Genomic DNA, 25,263 nt, shown 5'->3' with positions numbered 1-25,263 from the left:
GGGTTCTTTCCAGCTTCTGGATATTATAAATAAGGCTGCTATGAACATAGTGGAGCAAGTGTTCTTATTAGCAGTTGGAACTTCTTCAGGGTATATGCCCAGGAGAGGTATTGCTGGATCCTCTGGTAGTATTATGTCCAATTTTCTGAGGAACCGCCAAACTGATTTCCAGAGTGGTTGTACCAGCTTGCAATCCCACCAGCAGTGGAGGAGTGTCCCTCTTTCTCCACATCCTCGCCAGCATCTGTTGTCACCTGAATTTTTGATCTTAGCCATTCTGACTGTTGTGAGGTGGAATCTCAAGGATGTTTTGATTTGCATTTCCCTGATGATTAAGGATGTTGAACATTTTTTCAGTTTGTTCTTAGCCATTTGATATTCCCCAGTTGAGAATTCTTTGTTTAGCTCTAAACCCCATTTTTTAAATGGGGTTATTTGAATTTCTGGAGTCCAGCTTCTTGAGCTCTTTGTATATATTGAATATTAGTCCCCTATCAGATTTAGGATTGGTAAAAATCCTTTCCCAATCTGTTGGTGGCCTTTTTGTCTTATTGACAGTGTCTTTTCCTTACAGAAGCTTTGCAATTTTATGATGTCCCATTTGTCAATTCTTGATCTTACACCACAAGCCATTGCTGTTCTGTTCAGGAATTTTTCCCCTGTGCCCATATCTTCGAGGCTTTTTCCTACTTTCTCCTCTATAAGTTTCACTGTCTCTGGTCTTATGTGAAGGTCTTTGATACACTTGGACTTGAGCTTTGTACAAGGAGATAAGAATGGATCAATTCACATTCTTCTACATGATACCTGCTAGTTGTGCCAGCACCATTTGTTGAAAATGCTGTCTTTTTTCCACTGGATGATTTTAGCTCCCTTGTCAAAGATCAAGTGACCATAGGTGTGTGGATTCATTTCTGGGTCTTCAATTCTATTCCATTGATCTACATGTCTGTCACTGTACTAGTACCATGCAGTTTTTATCACAATTGTTCTGTAGGTCTTTAGGTCAGGCATGGTGATTCCACCAGAGGTTCTTTTATCCTTGAGAAGAGTTTTTGCTATCCTAGGATATTTATTTTTCCAGATGAATTTGCAAATTGCTCTTCCTACCTCCGTGAAGAATTGAGTTGGAATTTTGATGGGGATTGCATTGAATCTGTAGATTGCTTTCAGCAAGATAGCCATTTTTACTATATCAATCCTTCCAATCCATGATCATGGGAGATCTTTCCATCTTCTGAGATCTTCTTTAATTTCTTTCTTCAGAGATTTGAAGTTCTTATCATACAGATCTTTCCCTTCCTTAGTTAGAGTCACACCAAGGTATTTTGTATTATTTGTGACTATTGTGAAGGGTGTTGTTTCCCTAATTTCTTTCTCAGTCTGTTTATCCTTTGTGTAGAGAAAGGCCATTGATTTATTTGAGTTAATTTTATATCCAGAACTGCACTGAAGCTGTTTATCAGGTTTAGGAGTTCTCTGGTGGAATTTTTGGGGTCACTTATATATACTATCATATCATCTGCAAAAAGTTATATTTTGACTTCTTCCTTTCCAATTTGTATCCCCTTGATCTCCTTTTGTTGTCAAATTGCTCTGGCTAGAACTTCAAGTACTATATTGAATAGGTAGGGAGAAAGTGGGCCGCCTTGTCTAGTCCCTGATTTTAGTGGGATTGCTTCAAGTTTCTCTCCATTTAGTGTGATGTTGGCTACTGGTTTGCTGTAGATTGCTTTTATTATGTTTAGGTATGGGCCTTGAATTCCTGATCATTCCAAGACTTTTATCATAAAGGGGTGTTGGATTTTGTCAAATGCTTTCTCAGCATCTAACAAGATGATCATGTGGTTTTTGTCTTTGAGTGTGTTTATGTAGTGGATTACATTGGTGGATTTCCGTATATGAAACCATCCCTGCATCCCTGGGATGAAGCCTACTGGGTCATGATGGATGATCCTTTTGATGTGTTCTTGGATTTGGTTTGCGAGGATTTTATTGAGTATTTTTGCATTGATAATTGGTCTGAAGTACTCTTTCTTTGTTGGACCTTTGTGTGGTTTAGGTATCAGAGTACTTGTGGATTCATAGAATGAATTGGGTAGAGTACCTTCTGCTTCTATTTTGTAGAATAGTTTGAGAAGAGTTGGAATTACGTCTTCTTTGAAGATCTGATAGAACTCTGCACTAAACCCATCTGGTCCTGGGCTTTTTTTTGTTTTGTTTTGTTTTGGTTTTGTTTTGTTTTGTTTTGTTTTGTTTTGTTTTGTTTTGTTTTGTTTTGTTTTGTTTTGTTTTGTTTTGTTTTGTTTTTTTGGTTGGGAGACATTGATGACTGTTCTATTTCTTTAGGGGAAATGGGACTGTTTAGATCATTAATCTGATCCTGATTTAACTTTGGTACCTGGTATCTATCTAGAAATTTGTCCATTTCACCCAGGTTTTCCTTTTTTTTTAATATAGCCTTTTGTAGAAGGACCTAATGATTTTTTGGATTTCCTCAGGTTCTGTTCTTATGCCTCCTTCTTCATTTTTGACTTTGTTAAGTAGGATACTGTCCCTGTGCCCTCTAGTTAGTCTGGCTAAGGGTTTATCTATCTTATTGATTTTCTCAAAGAACCAGTTCCTGGTTTGGTTGATTCTTTGTATAGTTCTTTTTGTTTCCACTTGGTTGATTTCAGCCCTGAGTTTGATTATTTCCTGACATCTACTCCTCTTGGGTGAATTTGCTTCTTTTTGTTCTAGACCTTTCAGGTGTGCTGTCAGGCTACTAGTGTATGCTCTCTCTAGTTTCTTTTTGGAGGCACTCAGAGCTATGAGTTTTTCTCTTAGGTCTGTCTTCATTGTGTTCCATAAGTTTGGGTATGTTCTGGCTTCATTTTCACTATACTCTAAAACTTCTTTAATTTCTTTATTTCATCCTTGACCAAGGAGTCATTGAGTAGAGTGCTGTTCAATTTCCACGTGAATGTTGACTTTCTATTATTTATGTTGTTATTGAAGATCAACCTTAGTCCATGGTGATCAGATAGGATACATGGGATAATTTCAATATTTTTGTATCTGTTGATGCCTGTTTTGTGACCACTTATAAGGTCAATTTTGAAGGAGGTACCATGTGGTGCTGAGAAAAAGGTATATCCTTTTGTTTGGGGATAAAAAGTTCTGTAGATATCAATTAAGTCCATTTGTTTCATAACTTCTGTTAGTGTCCATGTGTCTCTGTTTAGTTTCTGTTTCCAGGATCTATCCATTGGTGAGAGTGGGGTGTTGAAGTCTCCCACTATTATTGTGTGAGGTGTAATGTGTGCATTGAGCTTTACTCAAGTTTCTTTAATGAATGTGGCTGCCCTTGTATTTGGAGCATAGATATTCAGAATTGAGAGTTCATCTTGGTAGATTTTACCTTTGATGAGTAAGAAGTGCCCCTCCTTGTCTTTTTTTATAACTTTGGGTTGGAAGTCAATTTTATTCGATATTAGAATAGCTACTCCAGCTTGTTTCTTCAGATCATTTGCTTGGAAAATTGTTTTCCAGCCTTTCACTCTGAGGTAGTGTCTGTCCTTTTCCCTGAGGTGGGTTTTCTGTAAGCAACAAAATGCTGGGTCCTGTTTGTGTAGCCAGTCTCTTAGTCTATGTCCTTTTATTGGGGAATTGAGTCCATTGATGTTAAGAGAAATTAAAGAAAAGTAATTGTTGCTTCCTGTTATTTTTGTTGTTAAATTTGGGATTCTGTTCTTGCGGCTGTCTTCTTTTAGGTTTGTTGAAGGATTACTTTCTTGCTTTTTCTAGGGCATAGTTTCTGTCCTTGTGTTTGTGTTTTCCCTTTATTATCCCTTGAAGGGCTGGATTCGTGGAAAGATAGTGTGTGAATTTGGTTTTATCATGGAATACTTTGTTCTCCATCTATGGTAATTGAGAGTTTTGATGGGTATAGTAGCCTGGGCTGGCATTTGTGTTCTCTTAGGGTCTGCATAACATCTGCCCAAGATCTTCTGGCTTTCATAGCCTCTGGCAAGAAGTCTGGTGTAATTCTAAAGGTCTGCCTTTATATGTTACTTGACAGTTTTCCCTTATTGCTTTTAATATTCTATCTTTATTTAGTGCATTTGTTGTTCTGATTACTATGTGTTGGGAGGAATTTCTTTTCTGGTCCAGTCTATTTGGAGTTCTGTAGGCTTCTTGTATGTTCATGGGCATCTCTTTCTTTAGGTTTGGGAAGTTTTCTTCTATAATTTTGTTAAAGATATTGGCTGGCCCTTTAAGTTGAAAATCTTCATTCTCCTATTCTACTCCTATTATCTGTAGGTTTGGTCTTCTCAATGTGTCCTGGATTCCCTGAATATTTTGAGTTAGGATCTTTTTGTATTTTGCATTTTCTTTGTTGTGCTGATGTTCTCTATCGAATCTTCTACACCTGAGATTCTTTCTTCCATCTCTTGTATTCTGTTGATGATGCTCGCATCTATAGTTCCAGATTTCTTTCCCAGGGTTTATATCTCCAGTGTTGTCTCTTTGGGTTTTCTTTATTGTTTCTATTTCCCTTTTCAGGTCTTGTATGGTTTTGTTCAATTCCATCACCTGTTTGGTTGTGTTTTCCTGTATTTCTTTAAGGACTTCTACCTCTTTAGCAGTGTTCTCCTGTATTTCTTTTAGTGAGTTATTAAAGTCCTTCTTGATGTCCTCTACCAGCATCATGATTATATGATTTTAAATCAGAGTCTTGCTTTTCAGGTGTGTTAGGGTATCCAGGACTGGCTAAGTTGGGACTGCTGGGTTCTGATGATGGTGAGTGGTCTTGGTTTCTGTTAGTAAGGTTCTTAAGTTTACCTTTTACCATCAGGTAATCTCTGGAGTTAGTTGTTATAGTTGTCTCTGGTTGGAGCTTGTTACTCCTGTGATTCTGTCGGCCTCTGTCAGCAGACCTGGGAGTCTAGCTCTCACCTGAGCTTCAGTGGTCAGAGTACTTTCTGCAGGGAAGCTCTCCTCTTGCAGGGAAGGTGCACAGATATCTGGAGTTAGGACCTGCTTCCTGGCTGAAGATGAAGGCCCGAAACAGGGCCTGTCCCAGAAGCTGTGTTGCTTCTGCCTGTCCCAGAAGCTGTGTTGCTTCTGTCTGTCCCAGAAGTTGTGTAGCTTCTGTAGTGCGTACTCTTACTTGCACAGACTAGTCACTGAGAGATCCGGGACTCAAGATGGCTCCCCCAGATATTCCAAGGCAGAGCCCTCCCAGGCGGGGCGGACACCTCTCCTCTGGCAGGGAAGGTGCCCGGATGTCTGGAGCCCGGAACGTGGTCTGTCCCAGAAGCTGTGTTGCTTCTGTAGTCAGCACTCTCACCTGCACAGACTAGCCTCTGAGCCAGACTTGTTCTTTTTGTTGTTGTTGTTCTTTTTTTTTCTTTTTCTTTCTTTTTTTTTTTTTTTTGCCAGACTTGTTCTTAAAGAAGCAATATTAGATTTAGAATCTCTACAAATACACTTAACTCTTTATGTGATTAATATCTTCATGTTGTCAAATGGCATGAGGTTAAAAGATCTGGACACAAAACACCCTGAAAATTTTCATACCCTAAACATGCTATGCTTTCAGTAAGTATGTAATTTAAGTGTATTGTATGATGTATGTATGCTTATATCTATAAATGGCACTGATTCACAAATGCAAATATAAATCAACATTATTAAGCATCTTATATTGAGAAACCTATCAAAACAGCTACACACTAAGTATAGACATAAGTTAAAATTCTGAAGTTTTATGACTATTATTTGAAACTAAATGTCAGAAAAATTAAACTCAAAATATCTAATTATATTTAATCTTTCTTTTACTTATCCAAAGCCAATTTTTTAAGAAAAAAAAAAGAACCAATGATTAAAGACTATTGCTAATATATGTTATATGTATGTTTACATGTATATAATCTATAATTTCTGGGATAACATTATATCATACAAATCTAAGGATTACATTTTTAAATCTAAATGAGTTACCAATAGTCTTATAAAAATAAACCTTAATGAAAGTGTATCTATAATCCACTTGGCTACAACCAAAAGATTATCTTTAAGGTTTGCCTGCTCTGTATATGCAAAGCAATTAGCTTGTGTCGTCTACTTACCTGCTTTTAGCAAGGTAACTTAAAAGATCAGAGTCCAGTGCTTGTTTCCGTTCAACTTTACCAGGTTCTTAACAGAGTCGTGATTCATGTGTTTGTCTATTTGTCTGTCTGTCTCCCTGCCTGCCTGCCTGCCTGCCTGCCTGCCTGCCTGCCTGCCTGTCTGTCTGGGGATTTTCTTGGTATTTTCAAACATAAGACAGTATCTCATGTAACCCAGGCTGGCCTCAAACTACAGTGTAGCTGCAGATGAGCTTAGCTCCTGCCTCTACCTCCCAAGAGCTCAAATTACAGGTTATGAACTAGAGCTTAGCAAGGATCACTTAAATTTTTCTTTAAGCAGATTTTTTAATTTAATTTTATTTTATCTTTGAGATTATATATAATATAATTTTATCAATCCTCCCTTCCCTTTTATCCTTCCCAAACCCTCCATATACCCCTACTTTCTCTCTTTCAAATCCATAGCCTGTTTTTTCATTAACTGTTGTGACTTTGGGGTGCAATCTTTTTTAATGATCACTTTACAACTCTGTTTAAATAGGGCTGTCGCATGCATAGAATGGATTTGTGTACCAGGTAATAAGTCTATTTATGGTCAGTCATGAATTTTTTTAATTTTTAAAATCTAAAATCTTTAAACATTTTCCATTTTGTCTCAAAAGTAAAAATTCTCTCTATAACTATGATGTTTCTGTCTTTGTACTTCTATGGTCCTTTAGAATATATCACTTATAATGCAAAGCCTAAAGTGCTTTACCAAATTGCTTGCACAGGCAGAAAAAATTATTGAATGGGAGAGATAGGTCAGCAGTTAAGAGCACTGGCTGCTCTTCCAGAGGAACTGGGTTCATTTCCCGGAACCTACACAGTGGCTCACAACCATCTGTAACTTCAGTTTCAGAAGATCCAAGACCCTTTTTCAGCCTCTGTGGGAACCATGCACACATTTGATGCACAAACATGCATACAGGCTGAATACCCATACACATAAAAGATTAATAAATCTTTATAAATTATCAGTAATAGTCACCTTCTTTGACAGAAAATTTCCAATTGCATTATATAAACATTTTTAGGACGGACAGATTTGCCCAAGCATTTTGTAAACTCTCACCCTAACTCTTAAAAGGAATAAACACTGATTACCAACAGAGACATGCTGTGTATCTATGTGTAATGGAATCATTTCATCTCCACTGTATGAATGTGTGGCTTATCAATTTCACCAATGCCTCATGTCTTCAATGTGTTTGGTGGCATTTGGCTTTATTTCCAACTCCATTGGTTGACTATTGGGTGTTTTATGTATTTATTGAGCACTATGTCTCTCCTTTTATATTTAAACATTAATATCCTTGAATTTAGTATTTTTTATTTTTTTTTCACAATTGACATTGCATTTATTTATTATAAAATAGGAATAGGACCACTTGGAAAAAATATGAGAATAAATGAAATTAGCCAGGAGTGGTAGCATATACCTGGAATCTCATTCCTCCAAGCTGGAGGTCTGAGGATCAGAAGTGACTACATATCAAGTTGTAGGCCAGCCTGGGCCATGAGAGACTGTCTCAATTCCTCTACCCTTGAAAAAAAACCAACAATAAAAAAATGGCTATAAATGTATAAAATCTTTATAATGTTATCTAGTACTTTAAATTATAGCAACACATGGACATATATTTTTAAGGGTATCTAAAGTATTTAACTGCACAACAAAGAATGGTCCACGACCTGAGTTCCAGGGCTACACAGAGAAACCCTTTTTCAACAAAACAACAAAAAAAACAAAACAAAAAACCACCACCACCACCAACAAAATAACCCAAACCAAACCCATGAAGTCAAAAAATAAAATATAGGGCTGAAGGTGTAGCCTCAGGTAGAGAATACATATATATTACTCCCAGCTAATGTTGGGTTTATATATGTAACTTCTCAATTCCATATTGAGACCCAGGTTAGACATATTCAAATATACTTATGGGGCAGCACAATAGGATATTTGAAATAAAAATATATTAATAGTATTATCAATGTATTTATATTATTAGTATAGTATTATGAGTATTACATTAATGGTGTATGGTTAAGCAGGTATATACCTTATGGACTATCCTAGTATCTAGTGAAATACTACGTGTGAGCTCAAAATCTGTTATATACAAAATCAATATTTTCAAATGATCTACTCAAGATTCTCTTACACTTATTTATATATATTGTGAGTAGTTACAAGTATGCCAAGGTGTACATTGGGAGACAGGACAACTTACAAGGAGCCAATCCAATTCTCTCATCTTACTAAGTAGGACCTGGGGGGGTCAAATTAGGCTTGGTGGGAAGTGTGTTAATCCTCTGAGCTGTTTCACAACAAAAGACTAACTTGAAGTTTGATTTCAAACATGTTATGTATTTGGTAAAAGATTGTCTATTTTTATGGTTTTAAATAAAGACAATAGTTTAGTTAAAAAATAATTCTGGGACAAACCTTAGGGAATTAGACAAGACTGCTCTCGCATGTATTAGCTTTTAAAGGGGAGACAGGCTGATGTTTAAGCAAACAAGCATACTGTGTATTACCCGAAAGATAACCTTCCCCTCAGAGGGCAGACTCTCCGATGGTCTAGATCAGCTGCCTAAGTAAACAGTCACTGAAATGACACTGCTTGCTGCCTTTATCTCCACTGGTGGCCTATCAGAACCTGTGTCCCTAAGCTTGCTCTCCCTGTCTTGTCTCTTTCATTTATGGCTCACTGCCAATTTCTAACATTTTCCTGCCTATCTTTCATTAAGTCTTTTGGTTTGAAATGGGCTAACTTGAAATGGAACCCCCTCTCTCCCATTTTTTTTCTCCTTTTTTAAACTTGTTTCAGATCCCATACACTGAAGCCTGCTATGCAGCCTGTGCTTTTACACTTTTACCATCTTCCCCTTCCTGGCTCCAGGGAACTGAGTAACTACCTCTGTAGTTGCTGACTGGAGAGGTTATTTTGGGTTATGAAGGCTGGGGTCAGGGTTAGAGTGGAGAAGTAGCTGAAGTCAGTTTCAGTGAGTGAATCACATCTTTCGTGTTTTACATCCCATATACATTGCAAATTGTTATCGGGGTCTAATTATTATGTGTGCCCAACTTCTTGTGTTAATTACTTGAAACAACTAGAAAAATTTATCAATAGCTTTGTGGGGAGTAATATTTCATTTTACTCTTGTTTCCATATTTTAAAGTTATACCATTTACTTTTTGGATTAAGTTTGAGGAAGGTGACATTTTTCCCTTTATATTTAAAAACTAAACTGCTCCTATGTTTTAGATCATTAATAGTATGGAGATTACCACAACATACCTGAAAACAACTCTGCTAGATTAGTGTAAAAGCTCTATCTACCAAAAGTAGAACATGTCTGAAATAACAGCTAGTCTTGGTTGGTGATCCTGTGAGCTTGAGAACTAAAGCATGTTAGTTAAAGGGAGGGACTACATCCATGTAAAGACAAAGTCATCATCACTTAGAGCTGAGTCACCCACTCACTCAGGGAAACCAGAGATGCACCACACACCAGCAGGTGGTTTTGTTTTGTTTTTATTTACTGCAATTTGGAATTGAGTTCAAGGCTTCCTGCATACCACAGCAGGTGCTCTTCCTCAAAGTTATGTTCCCAATCCACAGCCATTTATTTTAATGAAGTTCCATGTTCTTAAAGCATTCCAGGAAATAGATAAAGATGAGCTAAAGTCATCTTTATTAAGTATTTGCAGACGGGAAAGCCTTTGCACCAGAGAATGCCTTATTTTTATAAACCAAAGGCTATAAGTGGAGTTAGGTAATGATCCACCTCCAGTCGGATGCCTCTCTCACTATGGCTGTGAAACAAAGATGTTGGTTCTTCTGCTGTTTTCTTCGTGCATGTCTTTAGACTTCATGTTATTGGTTTGCTTTGGAACATCACTTCTTTGGAATAAGCCAACAAGGAAGGGAGACCAAAAGGGATAATAGTTTTATACCAACAAGAAAAGAAAGCTCTTACTTGAAACTGGGTAGTGAGTGGTTTGTTACTAAGGTTTTGGTACGTAAGTTCAAGACATTTCCACAGAATGTACCGCTTTCCTCAGGGTTACAGTGAAACTTCCCATTCAGAGAACACAGAGGATGACATTCTTTCAGAACAATAAAGAAGCAGGAATTGTAAACTTTCATCTACTAGTGGTTTTCCCTCAGGCACTGAGGCTGTCACCATAGAGAAAGGCAGAAAGACCAGACTTCAAACATCACAAGCATTCTTCAGTAGCTACTTCGTTTTTTTAGCAAGTCTGGCAATTAGATCTTTCCATTCTCCTCTCTTCTTTGTGATGTATGTTGGGGTGAGTAGCTGCAGTGGGGATTCTGGCTGTCGTCTAAAGAGATTCTTACACAAGGCCTCGGTGTTACATATCACGTACATCCCACAGTCATAGCTGTTCTGTTGAGCTGGGGCTTTCTCTTCCACAAAGACCAGTTTGTCTCCTTTGCTCCCTAAGAAAGCCTTCAGTTTCTCTGCTACCTGCTTTGCATGGATTGAGTTGCTCCTGCTATGGGAATCATAATGAAAGAAGCTATTTTTATCTTGGAGATAAACCAACAAACTCCAGTGGGTACCTCCAGCTGCCTGGTTAGAATTATCATTGATGGCTAAAAATACCACTCTTTTGTGGGGAAGATCCAGGGGTTCAAGGAACATGGCAATTTCTGCAGGGCTGCTGGTGCACTTAATGAACTGGGTGACTTCAGGGCTGATGAAGCAGACATGGTCTGAGCAGTCATGAAACTGACTATTGGCAAAGTATTCAAAGGCAAACCCAATAATGTGGTCGTTGAGCCAGCTTGGAGGGTCCAATAGTGAGACATCTGATTGCCGCAATAGACTGTCCATATAACTCAAGACCACAGGGTCCATCTTGTATTGAGCAGGGATTCTCAGAAATTCCAGAAGCTCTAGTTCACAGCACTTGATTGGTAAGGCAGGTGGGTCTCTGTGAGTTTGACGCTAGCATGGTCTAGAGAACCAGTTCCAGGAAAGCCAGGGCTATTCCTCAGGCCTCACCAACCCAACCAGCCTTCAGGGAGCTCTGTACTGGCCGGAAAGTGAATTTAGTATTTTTAAGGGAACATTGAGATCTACCTATTCTAGTTTTGTTTCTGTTGTTGTACTAAAATACCCTGACAAAATGTAACTTTTGGAAAAGGGTTTCTTTGGCTTCCAGGCTACAGTCCATACAGGAAAGTCAAGGCAGCTTGTCACATCAAGTCTATAATCAGGAGTAAACTGATATATATATATATATATATATATATATATATATATATATATCCCCATTTGTTTGTTTGCTTGCTTGCTTGCTTGCTTATGCTCACTTGCGTTATCCACTCCTACACAGTTCTGGGCCCCCTACCCAGAGAATGGTGCCACCCACAGTAGACTGGGTCTTCATACATTAATTACCTTAAGACAGTCCTATACACACACTCAGGACAACCCAATATAGATAATCCCTCATTACGAGTCTCTTTCCAGGTTGTGTCAAGTTGAAAAGTAAAGCCAACCAGCTCACTGCCTTACTGATTGGTATTCTTTATGCATAGATAAATTCAGTTAGATTTTTGTCTGCACCAAGCTGTCTCTCCACAAGTATCTTCCATACATTAGGAATTTCTATGTAGCAAAATATCTAATTCAATGTCTGCCCATCCACCTTTACTCTACACTTAAAGACAACCTTCTAGGTCTCCAATTAGGGAAGATATAGGAGTAATATAAGTCTTCTGCTACTTCAAAGTTGTAAATCCCTTTATTTCTTCATTTGAGCATCTCTGCCTTAACATGTTATCAAAGGTCTATGCCAAACAGCTTAAAATGTATTCAGATGCAAAATTCACATATGTCATTACTTTTTCCTCTCAAATTTTATGTGATTAAGTTTGAAACTAATTATGAAAAGCAGTCTGAACCATTGAGAAACAGAACCCAAAAGCTCTAATGCAAGAGTGTGATTCTAGCCCATTACAATAAAATGTTTCTCTCAAAGCTACAATGAAAGTTATTATCCACCAACATCCTAATCTCCCAGGCCAACTAAATATAAAAACTGTTAAATTTGCATGTATAAATATGTGGGGATTGTTGTAGCCGTTATAAAACAAAGTTATATAATGTGTTAATCTTCTTAGTGGTCTTTCTAACAAGAGACTCATTACCTCTGAACATCTTTCTCCATCAAAATACAAATCCTCTATTTCACATCAAAGCCAGAAATTAGAGGAATATAATTGGGGAAATAAAATCAAACTCTAAATTTGAAAACATGTGATCAAAACATTAAAATAAATTCTTCCCACTCTAGAGCAAAGTGCTAATACCCTTAAGGCATTTTTAAAAAGCTTTCAGACGGTTGTATTCAAATGATTCATGAGAGTAAAGATTGACAAGGGCTTCTGTAGAATAAAAGGCTGTGCGTTAGCTTTGAATCCAGTGGTGAATGTCAAATCTCCAACTTCTCAAGGAAACTTTTTTACCCCTTTCAGACAGCTGGCATGTTTTAGGTAGTATATATATATATTTTTTAATTTTTAATATTTTTATTACATATTTTCCTCAATTACATTTCCAATGCTATCCCAAAAGTCCCCCATAGCGCCCCCCACTTCCCTACCCACCCATTCCCATTCTTTTGGCCCTGGCATTCCCCTATATTGGGGTATATAAAGTTTGCAAATCCAATGGGCCTCTCTTTCCATTGATGGCCGACTAGGCCATCTTTCGATACATATGCAGCTAGAGACAAGAGCTCCGGGGTACTGGTTAGTTCATCATGTTGTTCCAACTATAGGGTTGCAGATCCCTTCAGCTCCTTGGATACTTTCTCTAGCTTCTGCATTGGGAGCCCTGTGATACATCCAATAGCTGACTGTGAGCATCCACTCCTGTGTTTGCTAGGCCCCGGCATCGTCTCACGAGAGACAGCTATATTTGGGTCCTTTCAGCAAAATCTTGCTAGTGTATGCAATGGTGTCCGCGTTTAGAAGCCGATTATGGGATGGATCCCTGGATACGGAAGTCTCTAGATGGTCCATCCTTTCATCACAGCTCCAAACTTTGTCTCTGTAACTCCTTCCATGGGTGTTTTGTTCCCAATTCTAAGAAGGGGCACAGTGTCCACATTTTGGTCTTCATTCTTCTTGAGTTACATGTGTTTAGCAAATTGTATCTTATATCTTGGGTATCCTAAGTTTTGGGCTAATATCCACTTATCAGTGAATACATATTGTGTGAGTTCCTTTGTGATTGTGTTACCTCACTCAAGATGATGCCCTCCAGGTCCATCCATTTGGCTAGGAATTTCATAAATTCATTCTTTTTAATAGCTGAGTAGTACTCCATTGTGTAAATGTACCATAATTTCTGTATCCATTCCTCTGTTGAGGGACATCTGGGTTCTTTCCAGCTTCTGGCTATTATAAATAGGGCTGCTATGAACATAGTGGAGCATGTGTCCTTTTTACCGGTTGGGACATCTTCTGGATATATGCCCAGGAGAGGTATTGCTGGATCCTCTGGTAGTACTATGTCCAATTTTCTGAGGAACTGCCAGACTGATTTCCAGAGTGCTTGTACAAGCTTGCAATCCCACCAACAATGCAGGAGTGTTCCTCTTTCTCCACATCCTAGCCAGCATCTACTGTCACCTGAATTTTTGATCTTAGCCATTCTGACTGGTGTGAGGTGGAATCTCAGCGTTGTTTTGATTTGCATTTCCCTGATGATTAAAGATGTTGAACATTTTTTCAGGTGCTTCTCTGCCATTCCGTATTCCTCAGGTGAGAATTCTTTGTTCCATTCTGACCCCCATTTTTAATGGGGTTATTTGATTTTCTGGAGTCCACCTTCTTGAGTTCTTTATATATATTGGATATTAGTCCCTTATCTGATTTAGGATAGGTAAAGATCCTTTCCCAATCTGTTGGTGGTTTTTTTTTTTTTGTCTTATTGATGGTGTCTTTTGCCTTGCAGAAGCTTTGCAGTTTCATGAGGTTCCACTTGTCAAGTCTCTAACTAATGCAGTCTCAGGTCCCGCGCGCAATTGGATTGGAGCAGAAGCTGTGTTCCACTCACCAGAAGTCTTAAGATCCTGCGCCCTAGCTACCCTGGTGCTGTTCTGACCGGAAGAGTCTTGTAGGTAGTATATATTTAAATGAAATCCTTTTAAATAATTTCAAGGTCAAAAATATAAAGAACATAAGAGATTGGGCTCATCTAGGGCTTGTATTGTTTTGAGAAAACTAATGCTGTGTTCAAATCTCTGAATGCTGCAAACCAGCAACCTCTAGACATCTTGACCTTGTGAAGTGCTAAGAACACCTTGAAATTGCAGCAAGCAAATGTTCAGGGACCTGGGACTGTGGCAGAAGAAACTCCCTGCCCTGGTGGTACTAGAGACTAAGAGCCTCTTTGAAATTACATATTATCAATATTTTCCAGGTCATAGAAAAGGGACATGGGTGACCAGAAGTTTCATTAGTTTTCTATGTACTTGAGCTTTTACACAGAGAGAGAGAGACAGAGAGACAGAGATAGAGACAGAGACAGAGACAGACAGAGACAGAGAGACAGAGAGACTTTAAACCAATTTCCTTTTCTCATGCCAATAATTGAAAACATTGAAGAAGAAAAAGAGGAGGAGAAAGAGGAGGAAATGGAGGGGGAGGAGGAAGAGGAAGACGAGGGGGAGGAGGAGGAAGAGGAAGAGAAGGAGGAGGAATCGGAGCGCAGACTGGCATATTTCCTGTCTACCGACTTTAAGTATTTGTTGTTTCCTCATATTAACCTCTGTCAGACACCAGAGGAATTGTGTCTCTAGACATCTCAACATCACATCCTTAGTGAATAATCAGTAAACTTTCATTTCAAGAAACTTCCAATATTGGCTTTTTTTATGACTCTTTCTTAGCCATTCTGTCCAACCATCATCTTGAGCATATGTTAGAGTTCTTTAGAAATGAGACCAAATGTGTTAGCATGTGTCTATAATCCTAACACTCAGGAAGATCTCATGTTCAAGGCCAGAATATGCTACATAGAGTGAACTCTGTCTCAAAAGAATTTTAATGGGGAAAATGGGAATAAAATATTCAGTATAGGCCATGACAGGCACAGTTAAGATCCTCTGCTAAGAGTTTAAGTAAGAAAATGAGGTGAGTGCATGCTAGCATCTTTGGTACAGGAAGGCACTCTGCACACTACCAAAGGATAAACATAGTCATCAACTGTACTGGACAGTTTTGTGTGTCAACTTGACACAAGCTGGAGTTATCACAGAGAAAGGAGCCTCCCTTGAAGAAATGCTTCCATAAGATCCAGTTGTAGGGCATTTTCTCTATTAGTGATCAATGATAGAAGGGCTCCTTGTGGGTGGTGCCATCCCTAGGCTGGTGGTCCTGAGTTCTATAAGAAAGCAAGCTGAGCAAGCCAGGGGAAGCAAGCCAGTAAGTAACATTCAACCACAGCCTCTGAATCAGCTCCAGCTTTCTGACCTGCTTGAGTTCCAGTCCTGACTTCCTTTGGTGGTAAACAGCAGTATGGAAGTGTACGCTGAATAAATCCTTTCCTCTCCAACGTGCTTCTTGGTCATGATGTTTGTGCAGGAATAGAGACCCTAAGACAGCAACCCACAAACAAACCCTTTGATCTATAATGGTGCTCTATATATAAGATATCCTAGTGCAATGATAGCACAAAGCTTGTGAGAGAAGCAAGCCAATATCTAATTAGGCTTAAGACCCACTCCACAGAAGGAACTCATACCCAGTGCTGTTTGGGTGACCAAAAGTCTGAGACTACATAAGATAGGAACCTGGAATAAAACAAAATGCCGCTCTTCTACTAAAATAATGTATCAATAAAATGACTCCCAGTGAAATTCTTCTCATAGATCAGTGCTTCTTCAGACAGAATCAGAGAAGCTTCCTCCTGCACAAAACTCAAGGTTGGAACTGTGGCCTAGACAACTCCAGTATTAGGATCAAATACAAAGACTCACAGCTAGACAATATCCAGAGAGTGAGAGACCTTGGAACACTCAGCCCTAAATTGGAGTCTCCATCAAATCCCTCCACCCAGGGCTCAGGGAATCCTGCAGAAGAGGAGACAGAGTGTAAGAGCCAGAGGGAATGGAGAACACCAAGAAAACAAGGCCCCTGAATCAACAGGAACGAAGTTCATATGAACTCACAGAGATTGAGGCAGCATGCACAGGGCCTGCACAGGGCTGCACCAGATGGAGTCCTAGAGCTGAGAAGGAAAGTGTACATATATCCCGCCCCTAATCCAGAAGCTATCTCCAATTGATAACCACTTGCAAATGAACATTGAGTTTTCTCCAAGGGAGTCTCACTGGGGAAAGAAGCTATTCTTAAAGGCACATGCCCAACAGTAGATGGCCAACAGAAAACAAAGTCACTGGTATCTTTGGAGGGTTCTTGTCTCATAATGTGTGTCAGGACTTACTGCTCTTTCTCTCTCCTTTTTTACCCTACATGTCTTTTGCATACATATTGTGCTTCCAGTTTGGTGTTTTTATGGGATTCCTGAGTGTGTGAACAGGTAGGTCTCTGCATCAATATCTTGTTCTTGTGCTTTCGTTTTGAGATATTTTCCTTCTTTTGGTTTTATCCTATTTCAATTCATTTTATTATTATCTCTTAGAAGCCTGTTTGTTTTCTAGTGAGACAGAAAAAAAGTGGGGTGGATCTGTTTGGAAGGAAAAAAAGGGAGGAGTTGAGAAAAGCAGATAAGGGCAACCCTAATCAGAATATATTATGTGAGAAAAAGATCTATTTTTAATAAAAATGGAAAAATGAGGAGGTGGGGGTTAGAGGGATACATCAGTGAGAAAGAACACTGTTGTTCTTCAAGATGACCCAGGTTTAATCCTCATCACCCATATGGTAGCTCACAGCTGTCTGTAGCTCTAGTTCTAGGGCATACAATGATTTTTTCTGGCCTCCTGGAGCACTAAGGATTCACAAGGAACAAAGGCATAAATGCAAGCAAAACACTGGTATGCATAAAATGAAAATATGTTTTTAAAGAAATAAAGTAAGGTATCCCAACTCTCTTATCAACCGAACTTGCAAAGTTGGAACTGTGGTCTATACAGCACCAATGGCTCAAAGGCCTATGAAGTACCAGAAAGGTCATTTGGTTCCATACGGTGATGCTTTCTGAGGAGATGAGGTTCAAACCTTTTGGATATTCACTGCTTGGTAATGTACAACAAAGTCGTCTCTCATTGCTGGTACTTGTATTAAGTCAACTACACAGCACTCCCTGTCATTTGAGACAAGAACAGAACTATTTAGGTATGAAAAGGAGGCCAAGACACTGAGTAACATGTCACATGATACAATGGAGGCCATAGAATGCTTGGGACAGATTTGGGAGAGTTCCTCATTAAACCCACTTTGTCACTGGCTCTTTGGATTTCTTTGTGATCAAATCTGTCTGATTTGGAAGTCATGGTACAAAGTATGAACTTGTCTTTTTGCCAATTAGAGGATCATATTCTTTTTTTTATTAGGTATTTATTTCATTTACATTTCCAATGCTATAAAATGAAAATATGTTTTTAAAGAAAACATAAGTCCCCCACTCACTACCCCACCCACCCACTCTCACTTCTTGGCCCTGGCGTTCCCCTGGACTGAGGCAGATAAAGTTTGCACGAACAAAGGGCCACTCTTTCAACTGATAGCCCACTAGGCCACCTTCTGCTACATATGCAGCTAGAGGCACGAGCTCTGGAGGGTACTGGGTAGTTAATATTGTTGGTCCACCTATAGGGTTGCAGATCCCTTTAGCTCCTTGGTTACTTTCTCTAGCTCCTCCACTGGGGGCCCTGTGATCCATCCAATAGCTGACTGTGAGCATCCAGTCTGTGTTTGCTAGGCCCGGGCATAGTCTCACAAGAGACAACTATATCTGGGTCCTTTCAGTAAAATCTGGTTAGTGTATGCAATGGTGTCAGCATTTGGAGGCTGATTATGGGATGGATCCCCGAATATGGCAGTGTCTAGATGGTCCATCCTTTCATCTCAGCTCAAAACTTTGTCTCTGTAACTCCTCCCATAGGTATTTTGTTCCCAATTCTAAGAAGGGGCAAAGTGTCCACACTTTGGTCTTCCTTCTTCTTCAGTTTCATGTGTTTCTCAAATTGTATCTTATATCTTGGGTATTCTAAGTATCTGGGCTAATATCCAATTATCAGTGAGTACATATCATTTGAGTTCTTTGGTGATTGAGATACCAAACTCAGGATGATGCCCTCCAGGTCCAACCATTTGCCTAGGAATTTCATAAATTCATTCTTTTTTTAATATTTTTATACATCTTTTCCTCAATTACATTTCCAATGCTATCCCAAAAGTCCCCATATCCTCGCCCCCCCCCCCACTTCCCTACCCACCAATTCCCTTTTTTTTGGCCCTGGCATTCCCCTGTACTGGGTCATATAAAGTTTGCATGTCCAATGGGCCTCTCTTTCCAGTGATGGCTGACTAGGCCATCTTTTGATACATATGAAGCTAGAGTCAAGAGCTCCGGGGTACTGGTTAGTTCATAATGTTGTTCCACCCATAGGGTTGCAGATCCCTTCAGCTCCTTGGGTACTTTCTCCAGCTCCTACATTGGGGGCCCTGTGATCCATCCAATAGCTGACTGTGAGCATCCACTTCTGTGTTTGCCAGGCCACGGCAAAGTCTCACAAGAGACAGCTATATCTGGGTCCTATCAGCAAAATCTTGCTAGTGTATGCAATGGTGTCAGCGTTTGGAAGCTGATTATGGGGTGGATCCCTAGATACGGCAGTCTCTAGATGGTCCATCCTTTCGTCACAGCTCCAAACTTTGTCTCTGTAACTCCTTCCATGGGTGTTCTGTTCCCAATTCTAAGGAGGGGCATAGTGTTCACACTTCAGTCTTCATTCTTCTTGAGTTTCATGTGTTTAGCAAACTGTATCTTATATCTTGGGTATAATAAGTTTTGGGCTAATATCCACTTATCAGTGAGTACATACTGTGTGAGTTCCTTTGTGATTGGGTTACCTCACTCAGGATGATGGCCTCCAGGTCCATCATCAGTAGTACTCCATTGTGTAAATGTGCCACATTTTCTGTATCCATTCCTCTGTTGAGGGGCATCTGGGTTCTTTCCAGCTTCTGGCTATTATAAATAAGGCTGCTATGAACATAGTGGAGCATGTGTCCTTCTTACCGGTTGGAACATCTTCTGGATATATGCCCAGGAGAGGTATTGCTGGATCCTCCGGTAGTACAATGTCCAATTTTCTAAGGAACTGCCAGACTGATTTCGAGAGTGCTTGTACAAGCTTGCAATCCCACCAACAATGCAGGAGTGTTCCTCTTTCTCCACATCCTAGCCAGCATCTACTGTCACCTGAATTTTTGATATTAGCCATTCTGACTGGTGTGAAGTGGAATCTCAGCGTTGTTTTGATTTGCATTTCCCTGATGATTAAAGATGTTCAACATTTTTTCAGGTACTTCTCTGCCATTCCGTATTCCTCAGGTGAGAATTCTTTGTTCCATTCTGACCCCCATTTTTAATGGGGTTATTTGATTTTCTGGAGTCCACCTTCTTGAGTTCTTTATATATATTGGATATTAGTCCCTTATCTGATTTAGGATAGGTAAAGATCCTTTCCCAATCTGTTGGTGGTCTTTTTGTCTTATTGACGGTGTCTCTTGCCTTGCAGAAGCTTTGCAGTTTCATGAGGTCCCATTTGTCAATTCTCAATCTTAGAGCACAATCCATTGCAGTTCTATTCTGGAATCTTTCCCCTGTGCCCGTATCTTCAAGGATTTTCCCCACTTTCTCCCCTATAAGTTTCAGTGTCTCTAGTTTTATGTGAAGTTCCTTGATCCACTTAGATTTGACCTTAGTACAAAGAGATAGGAATGGATCGATTCGCATTCTTCTACATGATAACAACCAGTTGTGCCAGCACCATTTGTTGAAAATGCTGTCTTTCTTCCACTGGATGGTTTTAGCACCCTTGTCAAAGATCAAGTGACCATAGGTGTGTGGATTCATTTCTGGGTCTTCAATTCTATTCCATTGGTCTACTTGTCTGTTGCTATACCAGTACCACGCAGTTTTTATCACAATTGCTCTGTAGTAAATCTTTAGGTCATGTATGGTGATTCCACCAGAGGTTCTTTTATCATTGAGAAGAGTTTTTGCTATCCTAGGTTTTTTGTTATTCCAGATGAATTTGCAGATTGCACTTTCTAATTCGTTGAAGAATTGAGTTGGAATTTTGATGGGGATTGCATTGAATCTGTAGATTGCTTTTGGCAAGATAGCCATTTTTACAATGTTGATCCTGCCAATCCATGAGCATGGAAGATCTTTCCACCTTCGGATATCTTCTTTAATTTCTTTCTTCAGAGACTTGAAGTTTTTATTATACAGATCTTTCACTTCCTTAGAGTCATGCCAAGATATTTTATATTATTTGTGACTTTTGAGAAGGGTGTTGTTTCCCTAATTTCTTTTTCAGCCTGTTTATTATTTGGGTAGAGAAAGGCCATTGACTTGTTTGAGTTAATTTTATATCCAGCTACTTCACCGAAGCTGTTTATCAGGTTTAGGAGTTCTCTGGTGGAATTTTTAGGGTCACTTATATATACTATCATATCATCTGCAAAAAGTGATATTTTGACTTCATCTTTTCCAATTTGTATCCCCTTGATCTCCTTTTGTTTTCTAATTGCTCTGACTAGGACTTCAAGTACAATGTTGAATAGGTATGGGGACAGTGGACAGCCTTGTCTAGTCCCTGATTTTAGTGGGATTCCTTCAAGCTTCTCACCATTTATTTTGATGTTGGCTACTTGTTTGCTGTAGATTGCTTTTATCATATTTAGGTATGGGCCTTCAATTCGTGATCTTTCCAAGACTTTTATCATGAAAGGGTGTTTGATCTTGTCCAATGCTTTTTCTGCATGTAATGAGATGATCATGTGGTTTTTGTCTTTGACTTTGTTTATATAATGGATTACGTCGATGGATTTCCGTATATTAAACCATCCCTGCATCCCTAGAATAAAACCTACTTGGTCAGGATGGATGATTTCTTTAATGTGTTCTTAGATTCGGTTAGCGAGAATTTTATTGAGTATTTTTGCATCAATATTCATAAGGCTAATTGGTCTGAAGTTCTCTATCTTTATTGGATCTTTCTGTGGTTTAGGTATCAGAGTAATTGTGGCTTCATAAAATGAGTTGGGTAGAGTTCCTTCTACTCTATTTTGTGGAATAGTTTGTGCAGAACTGGGATTAGATCTTCTTTGAAGGTCTGGTAGAACTCTGCACTAAACCCATCTGGTCCTGGCCTTTTTGTGGCTGGGAGACTATTAATGACTACTTCTATTTCTTTAGGGGATATGGGACTGTTTAGCTTGTTAACTTGATCCTGATTTAACTTTGGTACCTGGTATCTGTCCAGAAATTTGTTCATTTCGTCCAGGTTTTCAAGTTTTGTTGAGTATAGCCTTTTGTAAAAGGATCTGATGGTGTTTTGGATTTCTTCAGGATCTATTGTTATAAAGATGGCCTAATCGGCCATCACTTCAAAGAGAGGCCATTGGACTTGCAAACTTTATATGCCCCAGTACAGAGGAACCCCAGGGCCAAAAAGGGGGAGTGGGTGGATAGGGGATTGGGGGGGTGGGTATGGGGGACTTTTGGGATAACATTGAAAATGTAAACAAGGAAAATACCTAATAAAAAATAAATTTAAAAAAAGGATCTGTTTTTATGTCTCCCTTTTCATTTCTGATTTTGTTAATTAGGATGTTGTCCCTGTGTCCTCTAGTGAGTCTAGCTAAGGATTTATCTATCTTGTTGATTTTTTCAAAAACCAACTCCTCGTTTAGTTAATTCTTTGAATAGTTCTTCTTGTTTCCATTTGGTTAATTTCACATCTGAGTTTGATTATTTCCTGCTGTCTACTACACTTGGGTGAATTTTCTTCCTTTATTCTAGAGCTTTTAGATGTGTTGTCAAGCTGCTAGTGTGTGCTCTCTCCAGTTTCTTTTTGGAGGCACTCAGAGCTTTGAGTTTCCCTCTTAGAAATGCTTTCATTGTGTCCCATAGGTTTGGGTAATTGTGGCTTCATTTTCATTAAACTGTAAAAAGTCTTTAATTTCTTTCTTTATTCCATCCTTGACCAAGGTATCATTGAGAAGAGTGTTATTCAGTTTCCACATGAATGTTGGCTTTCCATTATTTATGTTGTTATTGAAGATCAGCCTTAGTCCATGGTGGTCTGATAGTATGTATGGGACAATTTCATTATTTTTGTATCTGTTGAGGCCTGTTTTCTGGCCAATTATATGGTCAATTTTCAAGAAGGTCCGTGAGGTTCTGAGAAGAACGTATATCCTTTTGTTTTAGGAAAAAATGTTCTGTAGATATCTTTTAAGTCCATTTGTTTCATAACTTCTGTTAGTTTCACTGTGTCCCTGTTTAGTTTCTGTTTCCATGATCTGTCCATTGATGAAAGTGGTGTGTTGAAGTCTCCAACTATTATTGTGTGAGGTGCAATGTGTGCTTTGAGCTTTACTAAAGTGTCTTTAATGAATTTGGCCACCATTGCATTTGGAGCAAAGATATTCAGAATTGAGAATTCCTCTTGGAGGATTTTACCTTTGATGAGTATGAAGTGTCCCTCCTTGTCTTTTTTGATAACTTTGGGTTGGAAGTTGATTTTATTCGATATCAGAATGGCTACTCCAGCTTGTTTCTTCAGACCATTTGCTTGCAAAATTGTTTTCCAACCTTTCATTCTGAGGTAGTGTCTGTCTTTTTCCCTGAGATGGGTTTCCTGTAAGCAGCAGAATGTTGGGTCCTGTTTGTGTAGCTAGTCTGTTAGTCTATGTCTTTTTATTGGGGAATTGAGTCCATTAATATTAAGAGATTTAAGGAAAAGTAATTGTTGCTTCCTTTTATTTTTGTTGTTAGAGTTGGCATTCTGTTCTTGTGGCAGTCTTCTTTTCGGTTCGTTGAGGGATTACTTTCTTGCTTTTTCTAGGGTGTGATTTCTGTCCTTGTATTGTTTTTTTTTTTTTCTGTTATTATCCTTTGAAGGGCTGGATTCATGGAAAGATAATGTGTGAATTTGGTTATGTGGTGGAATACTTTGGTTTCTCCATCTATAGTGATTGAGAGTTTGGCCGGGTATAGTAACCTGGGCTGGCATTTGTGTTCTCTTAGTGTCTGTATAACATCTGTCCAGGCTCTTCTGGCTTTCATAGTCTCTGGTGAAAAATCTGGTGTAATTCTGATAGGCCTGCCTTTATATGTTACTTGACCTTTCTCCCTTACTGATTTTAATATTCTATCGTTATTTAGTGCATTTGCTGTTCTGATTATTATGTGTCGGGAGGAATTTCTTTTCAAGCCCAGGCTATTTGGAGTTCCGGAGGCTTCGTGTATGATCATGGGCATCTCTTTCTTTAGGATTGGGAAGTTTTCTTCTATTATTTTGTTGAAGATATTTGCTGGCCCTTTAAGTTGAAAATCTTCATTCTCATCAACTCCTATTATCCGTAGGTTTGGTCTTCTCATTGTGTCCTGTATTTCCTGGATGTTTTGAGTTAGGATCCTTTTGCATTTTGTATTTTCTTTGATTGTTGTGCTGATGTTCTCTATGGAATCTTCTGAACCTGAGATTCTCTCTTCCATCTCTTGTGTTCTGTTGCTGATGCTACCATCTATGGTTCCTGATTTCTTTCCTAGGGTTTCTATCTCCAGCGTTGCCTCACTTGGGTTTTCTTTATTGTGTCTACTTCCCTTTTTAGGTCTAGTATGGTTTTGTTCATTTCCATCACCTGTTTGGATGTGTTTTCCTGTTTTTCATTAAGGACTTCTACCTGTTTAGTTGTGTTTTCCTGTTTTTCTTTAAGGACCTGTAACTCTTTAGCAGTGCTCTCCTGTATTTCTTTAAGTGAGTTATTAAAGTCCTTGTTGATGTCCTCTACCATCATCATGAGATATACTTTTAAATCTGGGTCTACATTTTCGGTTGTGTTTGGGTGCCCAGGACTAGGTGGGGTGGGAGTGCTGCATTCTGATCATGGTGAGTGGTCTTGATTTCTGTTAGTAGGATTCTTACGTTTGCCTTTCGCCATCTGGTAATCTCTGAAGCTAGCTGTTATAGTTGTCTCTGGTTAGAGCTTGTTCCTCAGGTGACTCTGTTAGCCTCTATCAGCAGACCTGGGAGTCTGGATCTCTCCTTAGTTTCAGTGGTCAGAGTATTCTCTGCAGGAAAGCTCTATTCTTGCAGGGAAGGTGCCCAGAAATCTGGTGTTCAAACCTGCCTTTTGGCAGAAGTTTAAGGACCTGTAACTCTTTAGCAGTGCTCTCAACTGCTGAAGTGCTCTCAACTGCTCAAGTGCTCTCAACTCAGACTCCACTGGCAAGGCACCCCAGTTCCACTCAACAGAAGGCTTAGGATCCCATGGGGAATCCTGTGTGGGTCCTTGCGGGTGTCCGGAGACTCCACTAGCAAGGCACCCCGGTGCTCAAGTGAACCGGAAGGGACTTGTGCCCCAGCTCAGGCCGGGTTGCCTGCTTCCCTAGTTAATGCAGTCTCAGGTCCCACGAGATTGGATTGGAGCAGACACTGTGTTCCACTCACCAGAGGACTTAGGATCCCGTGGGGGGTCCTGTGCGGGTCCTTGCAGGTGTCCAGAGACTCCACTGGCAAGGCACCCCAGTGCTCGAGTCAAATTCATTCTTTTTAATAGCTGAGTAGTACTTCGTTGTGTAAATGTACCACATTTTCTGTATCCATTCCTCTGTTGAGGGATATCTGGGTTCTTTCCAGCTTATGGCTATTATAAATAAGGCTGCTATGAACATAGTGGAGCATGTGTCCTTCTTACCGGTTGGGACATCTTCTGGATATATGCCCAGGAGAGGTATTGCTGGATCCTCCGGTAGTACTATGTCCAATTTTCTGAGGAACCGCCAGACTGATTTCCAGAGTGGTTGTACAAGCTTGCAATCCCACCAACAATGGAGGAGT

The 25,263-nt window shown here is 39.4% G+C and overlaps 1 protein-coding gene across 1 annotated transcript; it reads right to left on the bottom strand.

Moving 5' to 3' along the window:
* Positions 1-9,422: 9,422 nt before the first annotated feature.
* LOC147000862 (sentrin-specific protease 8-like) lies at positions 9,423-11,222 on the bottom strand. The gene is given in 2 exon segments (XM_085830860.1): positions 9,423-10,418; positions 10,421-11,222. Coding segments are annotated over 2 exon segments (663 nt in total). The 5' UTR covers positions 11,055-11,222; the 3' UTR covers positions 9,423-10,389.
* Positions 11,223-25,263: the final 14,041 nt, after the last annotated feature.

The sequence above is a fragment of the Mus caroli genome, unplaced genomic scaffold, assembly GCF_978045245.1.
Source record: "Mus caroli unplaced genomic scaffold, Mus_caroli_1 scaffold_15, whole genome shotgun sequence".
Classification (NCBI taxonomy): domain Eukaryota; kingdom Metazoa; phylum Chordata; class Mammalia; order Rodentia; family Muridae; genus Mus; species Mus caroli.
The sequence above is the reverse complement of the archived record's forward strand: the minus strand, read 5'-3'. Positions and strand labels throughout refer to the sequence as shown.